A 12,736-nucleotide genomic window follows, 5' to 3' on the forward strand; every position below is an offset into this window, starting at 1 on the left:
TGTCTGCCCTCCCTTTGCATCTTTACAGTGGTGAAGAAGGTTCATTTTCTTCCTCATATGCTTTAAATAATCAGGATTTTTCGAGCAAGGAAACTGTCATCAATGGCACCATCGGTGACATCACAGCACTTCCTTCTTTTTTATATTGATATAGTGATATAAGGGCTGGTTTAAAAAAAAAAGAATAAATGAACACACTGCCAGTTTTCCCGTGGGGAAGCCTAAAAGGGGAGCAGCTCCAGCACCCATACCTGTCTCCGCCTCCCACAGTTCAAACTGGAAAGCCCTGCCTGGGCTGGCACAGAGCCAGGAGGCGAAGGCTGGCCCTGGTAGGGCAAACTGACTTCTGTTGGAATGGAACCCAGAGCAACAGTGGCTGTGTGCTTTTCAAACTTCACTGCTTTTTCTGGTGCCAGAAATGGCCATCCTCCTCCCCCCGGGCCACCAGGCTTTTGATTATTTTTTTTTAATAATTGCAATTTCATATCAATATATCAAACTACTTTTGTAATAGGTGCAGCAAGTTCCCTGAATTTCCAGTATTTGTTTAAAAAAAACAATAAGTCTCCAGCCCCTTTCCTTGTGGAGATATAAGGACAAAAGCATGTATCTGCAAGGGAAGGGGCTAGGGACTTAAAATGAAAGCTGGCAATTCAGAGAACAGCTGCACCTATTACAATAATTGGTTGATATATTGATATGAAATAGACAATTTTTAAAAAAAAAAATATTGAAAATCAAACTAGGAAGGTGGGGAGAGAAGTGTTTCAACAATGATGAATGTCCAATCATTGAAAAGTGTGTTGGAGATGGGTGGGAGTGGGTGGGACATAACTGCAACTTACATTACATACGAGAAAAAAAATCACTCAAAATCAGCTTCTAGAAAAAGATGTGGTAAAAGTGGACTCAAAAGTACTGGGGAAAAAAAACAAAGAAGGGCAAATTAGAGACAAAAAATGCAAGCAGAAATTGGGATAAACTGAAGCAGCCTGGGAGCAGAACTGAGGAAAAAACTCTGTGTGGAAAACCACTTATGAAAACAGACAAAACTAAATAGGCTGTAGGTACTCAAAAAAGAATACTTTTTGGTTTAAGAGGGAACTTACAATTTATTTACGTGTTAACTCCTGCCTTTCTTCCCAATGGGGACACAATTAGGCATGCCAAACTTCAGGAGGAGAAAGATTGAGGTCTAGCAGCACCTTAAAGACCAACTAGATTTCCAGGGTAGGAGCTTTCAAGAGCCAAAGCTCCCTTGCTCTTCTACTACAGACCAATATGGCTACCCACCTGAAACAAACCTTGGAGTAAGTGTACAAGTAGTATCTATTGCTTTGTTTATGGGCAAGAATTCTACATGTGGCACAATAGCCACCATTCACTTACTGTTTTAGAATCAAGATGGGTAGCCGTGTTAGTCTGTCTATAGCATTAGAAAAGAGCAAGAGTCCAGTAGCACCTACAAGACTAACAAAATTTGTTGTAGGGTATGAGCTTTCGTGAGTCACAGCTCACTTCATCAGATACCAAATATTACGTGCTTTAAAATATAGTTGAATTAGGGACAGAGTCAAAAGTCCTTCCCATCTCATCTTCTAAGTTACTGAAACAAGATGTTCTTAGCTTTTGCTATCCATCTCTCTCTCTCTTTCAAACATCTCAACTGTTTTCTGGTTAAAACCATGTGTCTCTTCTCCAAACTGACGCTACTGCAGGTATATCCAGTCACAAGGGTGGAAAAAAAAGGATTATACAGAGTAAAGTGACATTTCATCCCCATGTTACAGGTACACCATCCAAATCACAGTCACTGCAGAAATACTGAAGGCAGCTGTACTGGCCACCAGGAAGCTTGGACTCTTGTTGCAAAGATCCCTGTGGCAGCAAAGGAATCTAAAACTGTCTGCGCTAAATTCCTCGGCAACTTCTTTTGTGGTGCATCGAGAGGACTTCCAGCAGCTGTATGTTCTCAAATGCACTGAAAGAAAGAAAAGAAAGCCCCACACTCCAAATTAAAAACTGAAAACCAAACAGCTTTGAACAAGGGTGGTTTCTGTATAAATTAGAATGGAAGGAGATTTCCCAAAGCCTACAGGTCAAAGAATGAGTCACCTATTGAACAACTCACATGATTTATTCCCCACTCTCCCTTTTCATGATTCCTAGGTCAGTTTCCTACAGTAAAGGAACACTACACAAGAATGGGGCAAAATCTAAATGCAAGGATGCGTATCATGTTATTGTTAGCATCTCCCTGCTGGCAGCTGCCCCCCAAACATGTTACAACAACCTCTCCAAGTTTGAACAGGCCAATGAGAGTGTTTCCAGCCAGAATGCTAACACGGACATATACTTTCCTTTTCCATCAGAATTTTACTCTTCCAATCACAGGCTTTTGTTTTTTAAACGACCCATTCGATCCAATTTACAATTTTGTAAAAGAGGCTGCTTTGCTTTGCTGTTAATGTGGTTTCACTGTGTTTGGAGTTTTGCAATCTGCTTTAAGATACAAGAGGATAAATATAAACAAATAATGATTGTTGTGGGTTTTCCGGGCTGTATTGCCGTGGTCTTGGCATTGTAGTTCCTGACGTTTCGCCAGCAGCTGTGGCTGGCATCTTCAGAGGTGTAGCACCAAAAGACAGAGATCTCTCAGTGTCACAGTGTGGAAAAGATGTAGGTCATTTGTATCTACTCAGGAGGGGTGGGGTTGAGCTGAGTCCAATCCATATGCAAAAGAACCTCCTCAGGATACAGTGAAGTCTCCTGCCATTAGCATTCCACACCCTGGGAAACTCTTACAGGATGACTCAGCTCAACCCCACCCCTCCTGAGTAGATACAAATGACCTACATCTTTTCCACACTGTGACACTGAGAGATGTCTGTCTTTTGGTGCTACACCTCTGAAGATGCCAGCCACAGCTGCTGGCGAAACGTCAGGAACTACAATGCCAAGACCACGGCAATACAGCCCGGAAAACCCACAACAACCATCGTTCTCCGGCCATGAAAGCCTTCGACAATACATAAACAAATAATCATTTTGCATAATACACATACCAAACCTGATCTGCAAGCAAACATCGTCTTCAGGTGTACAGGTGACATTGTTCCTGCACACTACAGGACTCTGTTCACAGGTGTAGCATCGGAGTGCATCACCTTAGAAATAAAGAATAGTTAAATGCTTACATTTCAAAATGCTTCTTATATATTATTTCAGTTATCCTTTCAATAGCCTGGTACTATTACCCACTGTCATGCTGCAGATAGGGAGGCTTCAGTTTGCAGAGGGGCTTCTGTAAAGCCACCGTGTGAGACTATTTTATTTATTTACAATAGCTATAGTTACCTCAGCTTTCTCCTTAACTGTCACCCAAAATGGCGTATGTTGTCCTCCTGTCCTGTATTTCATAATTAGGTTGAGAGTGTGTGACTGGCCCAAGGTCACCCAGGGCACTTCATGGCAGAGTGGGGATTTGAACCTGCATCTCCCAGATCCTAGTATGACACTGTAACCACTACACAACACTGGCTCTTGAGTTTGAGACTGTTTTGAGGTGGTGGTGACCTCATATTATACCACCTCACCAAAACCCAGACATAAAATTTGGTCAAGAGACAATGACAGCAAATTCACTCTGCAGTGGTGGCATTTATCAACTCCTAAAATAAGAGTGTAAACTTCTGTGTTGAAAATTCAAAGTATTTTCCTTAAAAAAAAACAACAACAGCCGTATTGGCATCTATCAATGTGTCATTAGTTATTCAGTGTGGTCTTAAGCTGTCAGAATAGATTCTGGGAGACCTAAGTTAAAAGCTCTGCTCTGCCATGGAAGCTCGCTGGGTGCCGTTGGCACAGTCACGCTCTCTCAGCCTAACCTGGCACACAGGGCTGTTGTGAGGATAAAATGGAGGGGACGAGAACAATGAGCCATTTTAAGTCCCCACCTTTATCCTTACTTTGAATATTTTAATTCAACTTGCAATGATATAAAAACAAAAGGAATGTCCCTTGCTGGTCAAAAGAATTAAGTGGGTCTTTCAGGAGTCTAATTCTGTGTAGGAATTGGGCTAGAATTAATTTGAAATTGTATGATCTTCGCTATTTAAAATTTCAAAGGATAGCCAGCCACTGTTAGTCAGTTTTCGCAAAGTATCAAGAAGCACCTTATAGACTAGCATACTTTATTCCAATCTACGGTTTCATGCGCTAGAGCTCACTTTGTCAGTTGCCTGGTGCCTACCCTTGGGCCTGCTTTCTTGTATAGTGGGGAGGGGGTAATGTAGCAAAGAGAGGCCTCTGTAAAGCAAGATCCAGTTGAAGGAGTAATGCATTCATACAGACTGCAGCAGCAAAGTAGAATACAGCCGCAAAGTAGACTAGGCAAGAAGCTTAAAGCAGGATAAAATGGGAAGAAATTAGCATCTGTAAGGGGTGGGGAAAACAAGATGTCAGCACCAATTGTGTTTACGCACAGTACTTTTAGTACACCTACCAGACTGGCAGAACACAACTATAGTAATGAAGACTGTGAACAGAATGCACTTCATTTTGTCCATGTCCTTTTCTGGAAACAGAAACACACGTTAAACCAGGGCCTGAACAGCCATTGCAGGCAATAGCAGAGGGAGGGATAGTCCTCAAGAATGGCCTTTCGCCTGAATTCTCTGCTGTAGCAAGTGAATATTGGAGCCAGTGCAGGCCACGGATAGGCCGGTTGATGGGTCAGGCCGCATGTGAAAAAAGGAGGGAATTGTGGGAATAAAATAAAGGTGAATTAAAATAAAGGTGAGAACTTAAAAGGGAATCCAGGTGATGATATGTATGAAAGTTCTTAATTAGAAGAGAAATGTGTGGGTCATGTTTTCACCATACCTTGACAAAGCAGCATATTCTTGGCTGCTGTGCTAAATAAACAGGGTCGGAAAACATAATCTTAGACCAATTCTTTAACCATTACATCAAGCTGACTCTCTTAAAATTTAGCTTTATTGTATTAAAAGTTTTAAAGATCTTGCATTTAGGCTTTTGTTCTTTTGTTTGCCTGACATGGTAGTCACAGTGACAGAGTAGATTTGGGAGACTCCAGATTCAAATCCCCACTTGGCCAAGGAAGCTCGCTGGGTGACCTTGGGCCAGTCACACACTCTCAGCTTAACCCACATCATGGGGCTGCCATGAAGATTATATGGAGGAGATGAAAATGATGTAAGCGGCTTTGGGTCCCCGTTGGGGAGAAATGCAGAGTACCAGGGAAGTAAAATAAATAAATGTACTAACAATTGTACTAAGAGTTGTGTACCCAGGATATCTGGATGACTGAGTTGGAATCCAGTTGGTTTCCCACAGTGGTAGAGATATAGTGCGTTAACAATCAGCTGTCCTTCAAAGGTATCCTTCAATCAGCCACCTGAGGCTAGGGTTGACAGGTTTTCACCCAGATAGTCCGGCCTTTTACTGTTCAGGTGAAATGGATTCAAAATACTAGGCACCTAAGAGAAGGAGGAGAAGAGGAGGAAGGGAAGAGAAAGGCAAGGAAGGGGAGGGAGTGGCATGGTGGAAGCTGGCCAACTTGCTGCCATGGAACGGGCGGGAGTGGACAACCCAGGGACCGGCACCACTTGCAGGCCAGGCCCACAGCACCCTCGCCTCTTCACTCCCTGTCAAGTGGTAAGCCCCTGGGAGGCCTGCCCTGTCCAGGCCGACTCCCGACCACAAGCCCCTGGCTGAGACACTCAGGGGCTGGAGCCTGATTTTAGGGAGAACACCTGGCACCCCTACCTGAGGCAGGTAGCCTCACCTTGCTTCAAGACGCATGTGCAGATTCTTCCTTGCCAACATACATTTAGTTCCTCCCCCAACCAAAGTAAAGAGTAACTTTATTTAGAACAAATGAATAAATAGGCTTCCCAGTTGTCTGCTGGTGGTGGGTAATCTCCCCAAGGGTTGCTCCATTGCCCACTGATCTCTGGCAATCCGCAGGAGGTGGCAAGCCCCCCCTTTCTGAAATACATCATTGCTCCCACACCTTTCCTGGGCCAATTTTGGCCCCAAACATGGCTGGGGTGATAATATCACTTCCTGGAAGCGACATCATCATGCAAGTGCTGGGAGCTTGCAAGAAAAAGCATACATGAGACATGAGGTAAGTGCCCAGTCTCCCACCCCGTCCCACTAGGAGGGCAGAGGGACCTGGAGACCCTGTGACTAAAGGAACACAAGGCCTCTCACAGTTCTTCATAAGTGTTTTTGTAGCCAGCTTTCCTAGAGACATGGGTAAAATATGGAGTGGAATTCTTCCAGATTAGAATGCCCTGGACCTAATATAAATCATGAAACAGACTTCTGAATATTACAGTTGAGATATCTCTCTCCTGCAAAGACCAGGAGGCAAACACTCCATGTGAGATTGCAGGATATACAACAGAATGTATTGTTTTGAAGAGTTAAAGGGGAATCGGGTTCAGCCCAAGGTGTTTGGGTTCCCTAGGCAAACTCTATGACTTTACTGCTCTGGCTCTACACTCTTAGAGGAACACTATTACAGCCCATATTATCATTGCACAGGATTTAGAGAAACATTTCAAACCTTTCCATGAGTGAAAGATACCCTCCACGTGCTGGAAGACATCTTTGGGTCCAACCCAGCAAATAGAAGTTTTTATACCTCATATTGAAACTTTTATCAAATGTAACAGATTATTTCCTTAGACAGTCCTTTCTGGGATCATTTTAGCTTCCCAATCTGTCCCTGGAGGCATGCAGCCAGCTCCCCCAAGAGAGTCTAGAAATCTCCAGCTGCCTAGCCACGCTACAGGGAAGCCACCCTCATTCAGGCCACTTGCTGCACCCTGCATGCAGGCACTGGACAGATGTCTGCTGCCAGTGTGTTGGCTGCCAGTCCTGGGGGGGGGGGCAAGCTGGGTGTATCAGTGGTGTTCCCTTCTGGCATCCCTTCTACACTGGCACGTCTCTGACGCTCTAGGTGATTGCTTAGATTCTCCAGCTCTGAAGGGAATCTAATTTGTTCCTAGATCAAGATGGGTAGCTGTGTTAGTCTATCTGTTGCAGCAGAAAAGAGCAAGAGTCCAGTATGAGCTGTGACTCGTGAAAGCTCACACCCTACTGCAAATGTTGTTAGTCTTATAGATGCTACTGGACTCTTGCTAATCTGCTCCTGTTAAAGGTAAAGGTGGTCCCCTGTGCAAGCACCGAGTCATTACTGACCCATGGGGGGATGTCGCATCACGACATTTTCTTGGCAGACTTTTTACGGGGTGGTTTGCCATTGCCTTCCCCAGTCATCTACACTTTACCCCCAGGAACCTGGGTACTCATTTTACCAACGTTGGAAGGATGGAAGGCTGAGTCAGCCTTGAGCCGGCTACCACAGAAGCGTTATATGCCTTGTACGAAGAAAGACTAGAAAGAATATGCTTATGCTGCAGCTTTAACCTCATAGGATGCCTTTTGCGTAGTTACCACTTTTACAGAGCCATTAATGCACCAGAGTGCTTTAGAAGACCACTATAAACATACGCACAGGTGCCAGCTGGCTGTCTTCATAATATTATTTTATAGTGGCTCTGCCCCTTCCTGCTCACCCTGCGGGTAATCCCCAAAGTGGTGCTTGGTCGTATTTATCTCCTGTAAATATTTTTTTAATATAGACGCTTCCTCTAGAGTTCTGTTCTAATGAGCATCGTCCTCAGGAAGGCCTCTTAATTGGCAAATTGACCAAATGTTTTGTAAAGAGGGGGGGAATACTCCACCTTCCTGGCTTCTTGTGTTGCGGACAGCAGAGGGATGATGGTCTGAAGCCAATCTTGGCCAGTACGTCCCAATTCCGTACTTTTTTGACACCGCAGCTCCCATCATATCACCTGCACTGGTGCTGAGCGAGTGGATCAAATGGGATGGTGAACAGCACCACATGCACCACCAAGCACCCCTCCCACCCAGAAGAAGGCAAGGAGACATCTCACCCCCTCCCCTCTTGCCCTGGTGTGCAGAAAAGCAAGTTTTGTCCAGGTCTTCTCATACCACAAAGACTTCAGAGGGCAAGAAAATTTAGCAAGGGAAATTCAGCAAAGGTGCAGCAGTAGCCCTGTCCTCCGAGGGGCAACATACACTGTTCTCCCTTCCTCACAACAACCCTGTGAGGTAGCTCAGGCTGAGATAAGAAGAGTGACTGGCCCAAGGTCACCCAGCGAGTTTCCATACCCCAGCGGGGATGCGAACCCAGGTCGCCCAGTTCCTAGTCCAAGCCCCTAACCACGCCAACGCATCCAAATTTACCAGACCCCCTCCCCATTGGTTAACTCACAATATCCCTTCCCCTCCCCGAAGGCCGGCTTCCTCCCCAGGCGGAGGCCGCTTCCATGCACCGAGTCCCCCAGCACGCCGAAGCCTGCACTGCGTTGCCTGCTTGCTTGGGTGGGATGGGAACAAGGAAGCAAGGCAGGTGGGCAGGCGGGCCCCCGCCGCATCCCGCGACCTACTTTGAAGCCAGGGCACTGCAGTGCAGAGCAGAGCGCTCGCAAAGCTTCGGCTCTTCTGCGCTCCTCCGGCAGCTCCGCCGCCTCGCCGCAGCCTCACTGCAGCAGAGCCCTGCCTCGCGCTCGCCCCGCGCCGCTCCTCGCCGGCCCCTGCCAGCTCGCGCGGCGCATCTGCGGCAAACCCGCAGCAGCCCAAGCGGCGGCGATTTGCAGTTTGCGGCCAAGGAGGAGGGCGAGCGGTTCTTGTCCCTTGATCTTTTTCAGTCTTCCCAGACATTCCCTTGCTTATCTAAGAGTGGCGGACCCCTAACAGAGAAGCTACTAGAGGACATTGCCGAACTTGAGCTCATTCTCAAACTCAAGACTCCCCAGGGCTGAATAGGAGATTCTTCTCTCAATACAGATGCGAATTTTCTGCAACCCGCCTCTGCACTAATCAAGCTGATTACAGTTTGCTTTGTACCTTTGCATCCTGACTCCCTTCTTTGCAACACCCCTCCCGCCTGGGCTATAAGGACTCAGGGATCGCCATTCCTGCTTGTATCTGATAAGGGAGCTTCACTGGAAATCTTGTTGGTTTTTAAGGGGCTACTGGGTGCGAATCTCGCTCTTTTACCTAAATATGTTTGCCCAATCAGGACCCTACATACACACCTGCAACTGTAGTCCCTCTCTTTCTTTTAAAGGCAGGCATGGAGGGCTTGCAAAGGTGTGTGTGTGTGTGTTGTTTTTTTGAGGCTGGGCTCTTCAGAACTCTAGAATGTTTTCAACAGCAAATCTGGCCTCCCTTTACAATAAAGCATCTCTGAACATGTACAAAATGTAACTTTTCACTGAATAAATATAGCTAAATAAATATAGTTAGCCTATTTATCCTCTTTCCCTCCCTCCCCCTCCCCATCTCTCTTCATGCACCTAAACCCAGCAGTTTTTCAAACAATTTTAAATGCCAGCCTTCTGAAATACATAAAACTATTCTGGCATGCCCCATAATCTTTCAATGGCATTTGATCAGGGGCACTGATTTAACCTGCGCTACTGATTGATTGCAATAAGTGGAAATTATAGGTGGTCAAGTAAAGTCATTTGATATTTTTTATTTTGTCCTCTACCCCCTTTTTTGAATGGTGAATAATTTGATATTGTTGGACACCCAGAGTGGAATTTTAAAGTGATTATTTCTGCCCCATCCCCTTGCAATTATTTTCTGCCTAGATGATAAATACCTGCCAACTGAGGCTAGACCACGCATCTGATGAAGCAAGCTCTAGTCCACCAAAGCTTGAGCCACAGGAAAGCTGTTAGCTGTTCAGAGGTGGTACATCTTTCCTTTTTGATTAACATAACTCCGGCTGTGTAGTTTTTCCTGAGTAGCTCTAAAGGGATACTCTCCTTTTAGCCTATGTGGATATTTTGCAAGTGAACAAGGAAAACCGAGTCCATCTCTACCACCCAGCGATCTGCTAAGGAAATTGGCAGACCAGCTCAAATGTCTTAAGCTGCATATAGTAGCCTGAGTCCCACAATATAACTTCCAAATCAGATGAAGACTCTAGGCAGTTTAGGGCCTATTTCAGAAAAAAGGTATTTTTCTTTCATGATTCATGATATTGTATGAATGGGATGGTACTGGGGAGGACATTAGAGCTGCCAACAACCTAAAAGAAAAAATGCCCTGTCCTTTTAACAGAGGCTTAATGGCATATTATTTACCTCCATGCCATGAAAAGTTTCAGCTGTCCATTTCCACACACCAAGCTCCTGTTAAAGGGATAGGATACTTTTCTCTTGACCTCTTGTCAGCCCTACTTCTGGCTTGGCTACCATGAGTGAGTGACAGCTTTGAGGTTCGGGGTGGGGTTTGGATGCAGAGTGGGATGAGAAAAAGCACACAGAAAGAAATAAGAGTAACACATGCCCCCTTGGTATCCAGATTGATTTGGGAAATCAGTCTTTGCCAGGTGGGTGAAGTCTTTGTCAGTTCGTGCTTCAGTTGCAATCTGGCACATTCTTTAGAGTTAAGTCCCTGTGGAATTTACTTTTGAGTAGACATGGTTTGGCTTTGGGCCATACAGTTTTCTCTTCATGGAGAGGAGGACTATGGCGTCACACAAGAAATTGGTGCTGAGGAAACATCTAATGACAGAGAGGCAGCACCATTTAAGTATTCCAGCTGGGAGTTCCAAGAAAAAGGGGCAGTGAGGGAAAATGGGCGGAGTTATGGCTCACTTGCCTAAGAAGTGAAGATTAGCCTCTATGCCTTGTTGTTGTTGCCCTTCAAAGTAACTGGTTGCCTATTGCGTGAGAGAGACTGCTGCACTAGATGGACTACTGGTCTGATATAGCAAGGCCCTTCTTTTGTCCTAAGACAGAGATATAAAACGGCAAGGCTGCAGAGGGCTGAAAAGGGAAAAGACTGCTTTGATGGATATTTGCAAAATGTTACTATGCTCGCACTCTATTTTCTGTAAACTGGCTGGATTCAGTCCCCTCAAATCTTTATTAGGTTTTTATTCTGCCCTTCTTCCAAGAGAATTCAGGACAACACACAAGATTCTTCCCCTCCCTCCATTTGATCCTCACAACCACCCAAGGCCATGTAGTGAATTTTACAGTGAGCAGGGATTTGGATCTTTTCAGGCCTACTCTAACACTCTGATTACTGTATCACACTGATGTTAAGCCTCCCAAGTCTCTTTATCCGTTTCACTCTCCTTTCCACCCTTTCCAGGTTGCCAATATAATCTATTATTCCAATCCAAATTGGCATTATCCCTTGGAAGAATTAGATTCCATCACTCCCTTGCAGTTTTGGAAAAAGTTTTAAAAACCTGTATATTGAAAAACATTTTGTACAACACATCCAGAGAACGAAATAACAATAAAGTCGATTACCCCTAATGCATTGGATTAATTATAATTTAATTGCATGCTAAAGCGCAGGGCTCTGTACATACTTCGGAACGTTATCTTCCAGGGATGTTTGAAACAAGGGGGCAGGGGGAACAAACCTCTCTGCTTCCTTATGAAGGTGGTGACATTTACCAGATGTCCTCTTCAGGGAACAAGATACAGCAGGCAACTCCATCCACATCTAGACCGTGACCATTTTGACGCAAACCAGAGATGGATGAGGAAAGCGCCCCGATATTTTTCCACGCAAACCAGAGATGGATGAGGAAAGCGCCCTGATATTTTTCCACGTACGTGCCTTTTCTACTGTTCCTCAGAGACATTTTTCAAGATAGTCTCTCACCTTTAATAGTCCAATGCTGAGAATAGCTCTGGATCCTCAGCCCTCCCGCTCTGAGCTGACACTCCTCCCATCTTCCCCTCTTCACTTCAGATCTCTTACATTTTTGGATATACTATGTTTTAGAGTGTCCAAAGCACTTCACACATATTTCCTTTTTATTATACTTACAACAGCAATGTAAAGAAAATGAATGTTCATATTCCCAGATTGTGGAGAGGCTGGCTGAATTTGAGAGGCTACAGTGAGCTTACGGCAGACATGAGATTTAAACCAGAAACTTGCTGATTCTTGCAGGAAGCAATTCTAAACAGATCTCCTCAGAAGTAAGTCCCATGTTATTCACTGAGGCTTATTCTCAGGAGACTTTTCTTAGGATTCTTAGGATTGTAACCTACACTGACCTCTACTATTTATGTTTAGAAGATAGTATAAATTAGGTTTCCTAATAGGCCAGGGGTGAAATGATAATGTGTCTTTTGATAATGTGTGGAAATGGGCCACTGAAGCTTTTCATGGAATGGAGGTAAATATAACCTAGTACTGCAGATAATGTTGGTATTAAATGGATACCTAGAGGGACCAGTTTAAAAGTTTATGTGGGATTAATGATGGGTGAACCTACTAGGGTGAACCATCATTAATCTCACATAACCTTTCCCATGCAAATGTCTAGAAAATCATTCCCCAAATCAAAATAATAGTAATGACTGGCATTTATATAATATTTTTACAGTGTTCAAAGCACTTCACATACATTGTTCTGTTATAATCCTTACAACAACCCTGTAAGGTAGGCCAATATTATTAACACCCCCCCCCCAATATTGCAGATGATGTGTGTGGCTTGCCTAAGGCAACCTAGTGAGTTCACAGCAGAGATGACATTTGAACCAGGGACTCTGTGATAGCTTTGCCTCTTAGCCATGATGTTAAAGTCACTTTAAATCACACAACCTCATCCCACACAATTTTC

The 12,736-nt window shown here is 44.6% G+C and overlaps 1 protein-coding gene across 1 annotated transcript; it reads right to left on the bottom strand.

Moving 5' to 3' along the window:
• Positions 1 to 1,784: 1,784 nt before the first annotated feature.
• LOC129328807 (CD59 glycoprotein-like) lies at positions 1,785 to 5,368 on the bottom strand. Its single transcript, XM_054978094.1, has 4 exons — positions 5,312 to 5,368; positions 4,505 to 4,576; positions 3,066 to 3,167; positions 1,785 to 1,981 (listed from the first exon to the last, which is right to left on the bottom strand). The coding sequence occupies exons 2-4, from the start codon at positions 4,566 to 4,568 to the stop codon at positions 1,785 to 1,787; spliced, it is 363 nt and encodes a 120-aa protein (XP_054834069.1). The 5' UTR covers positions 4,569 to 4,576; positions 5,312 to 5,368.
• Positions 5,369 to 12,736: the final 7,368 nt, after the last annotated feature.

Source organism: Eublepharis macularius, chromosome 4 (assembly GCF_028583425.1).
Source record: "Eublepharis macularius isolate TG4126 chromosome 4, MPM_Emac_v1.0, whole genome shotgun sequence".
Classification (NCBI taxonomy): domain Eukaryota; kingdom Metazoa; phylum Chordata; class Lepidosauria; order Squamata; family Eublepharidae; genus Eublepharis; species Eublepharis macularius.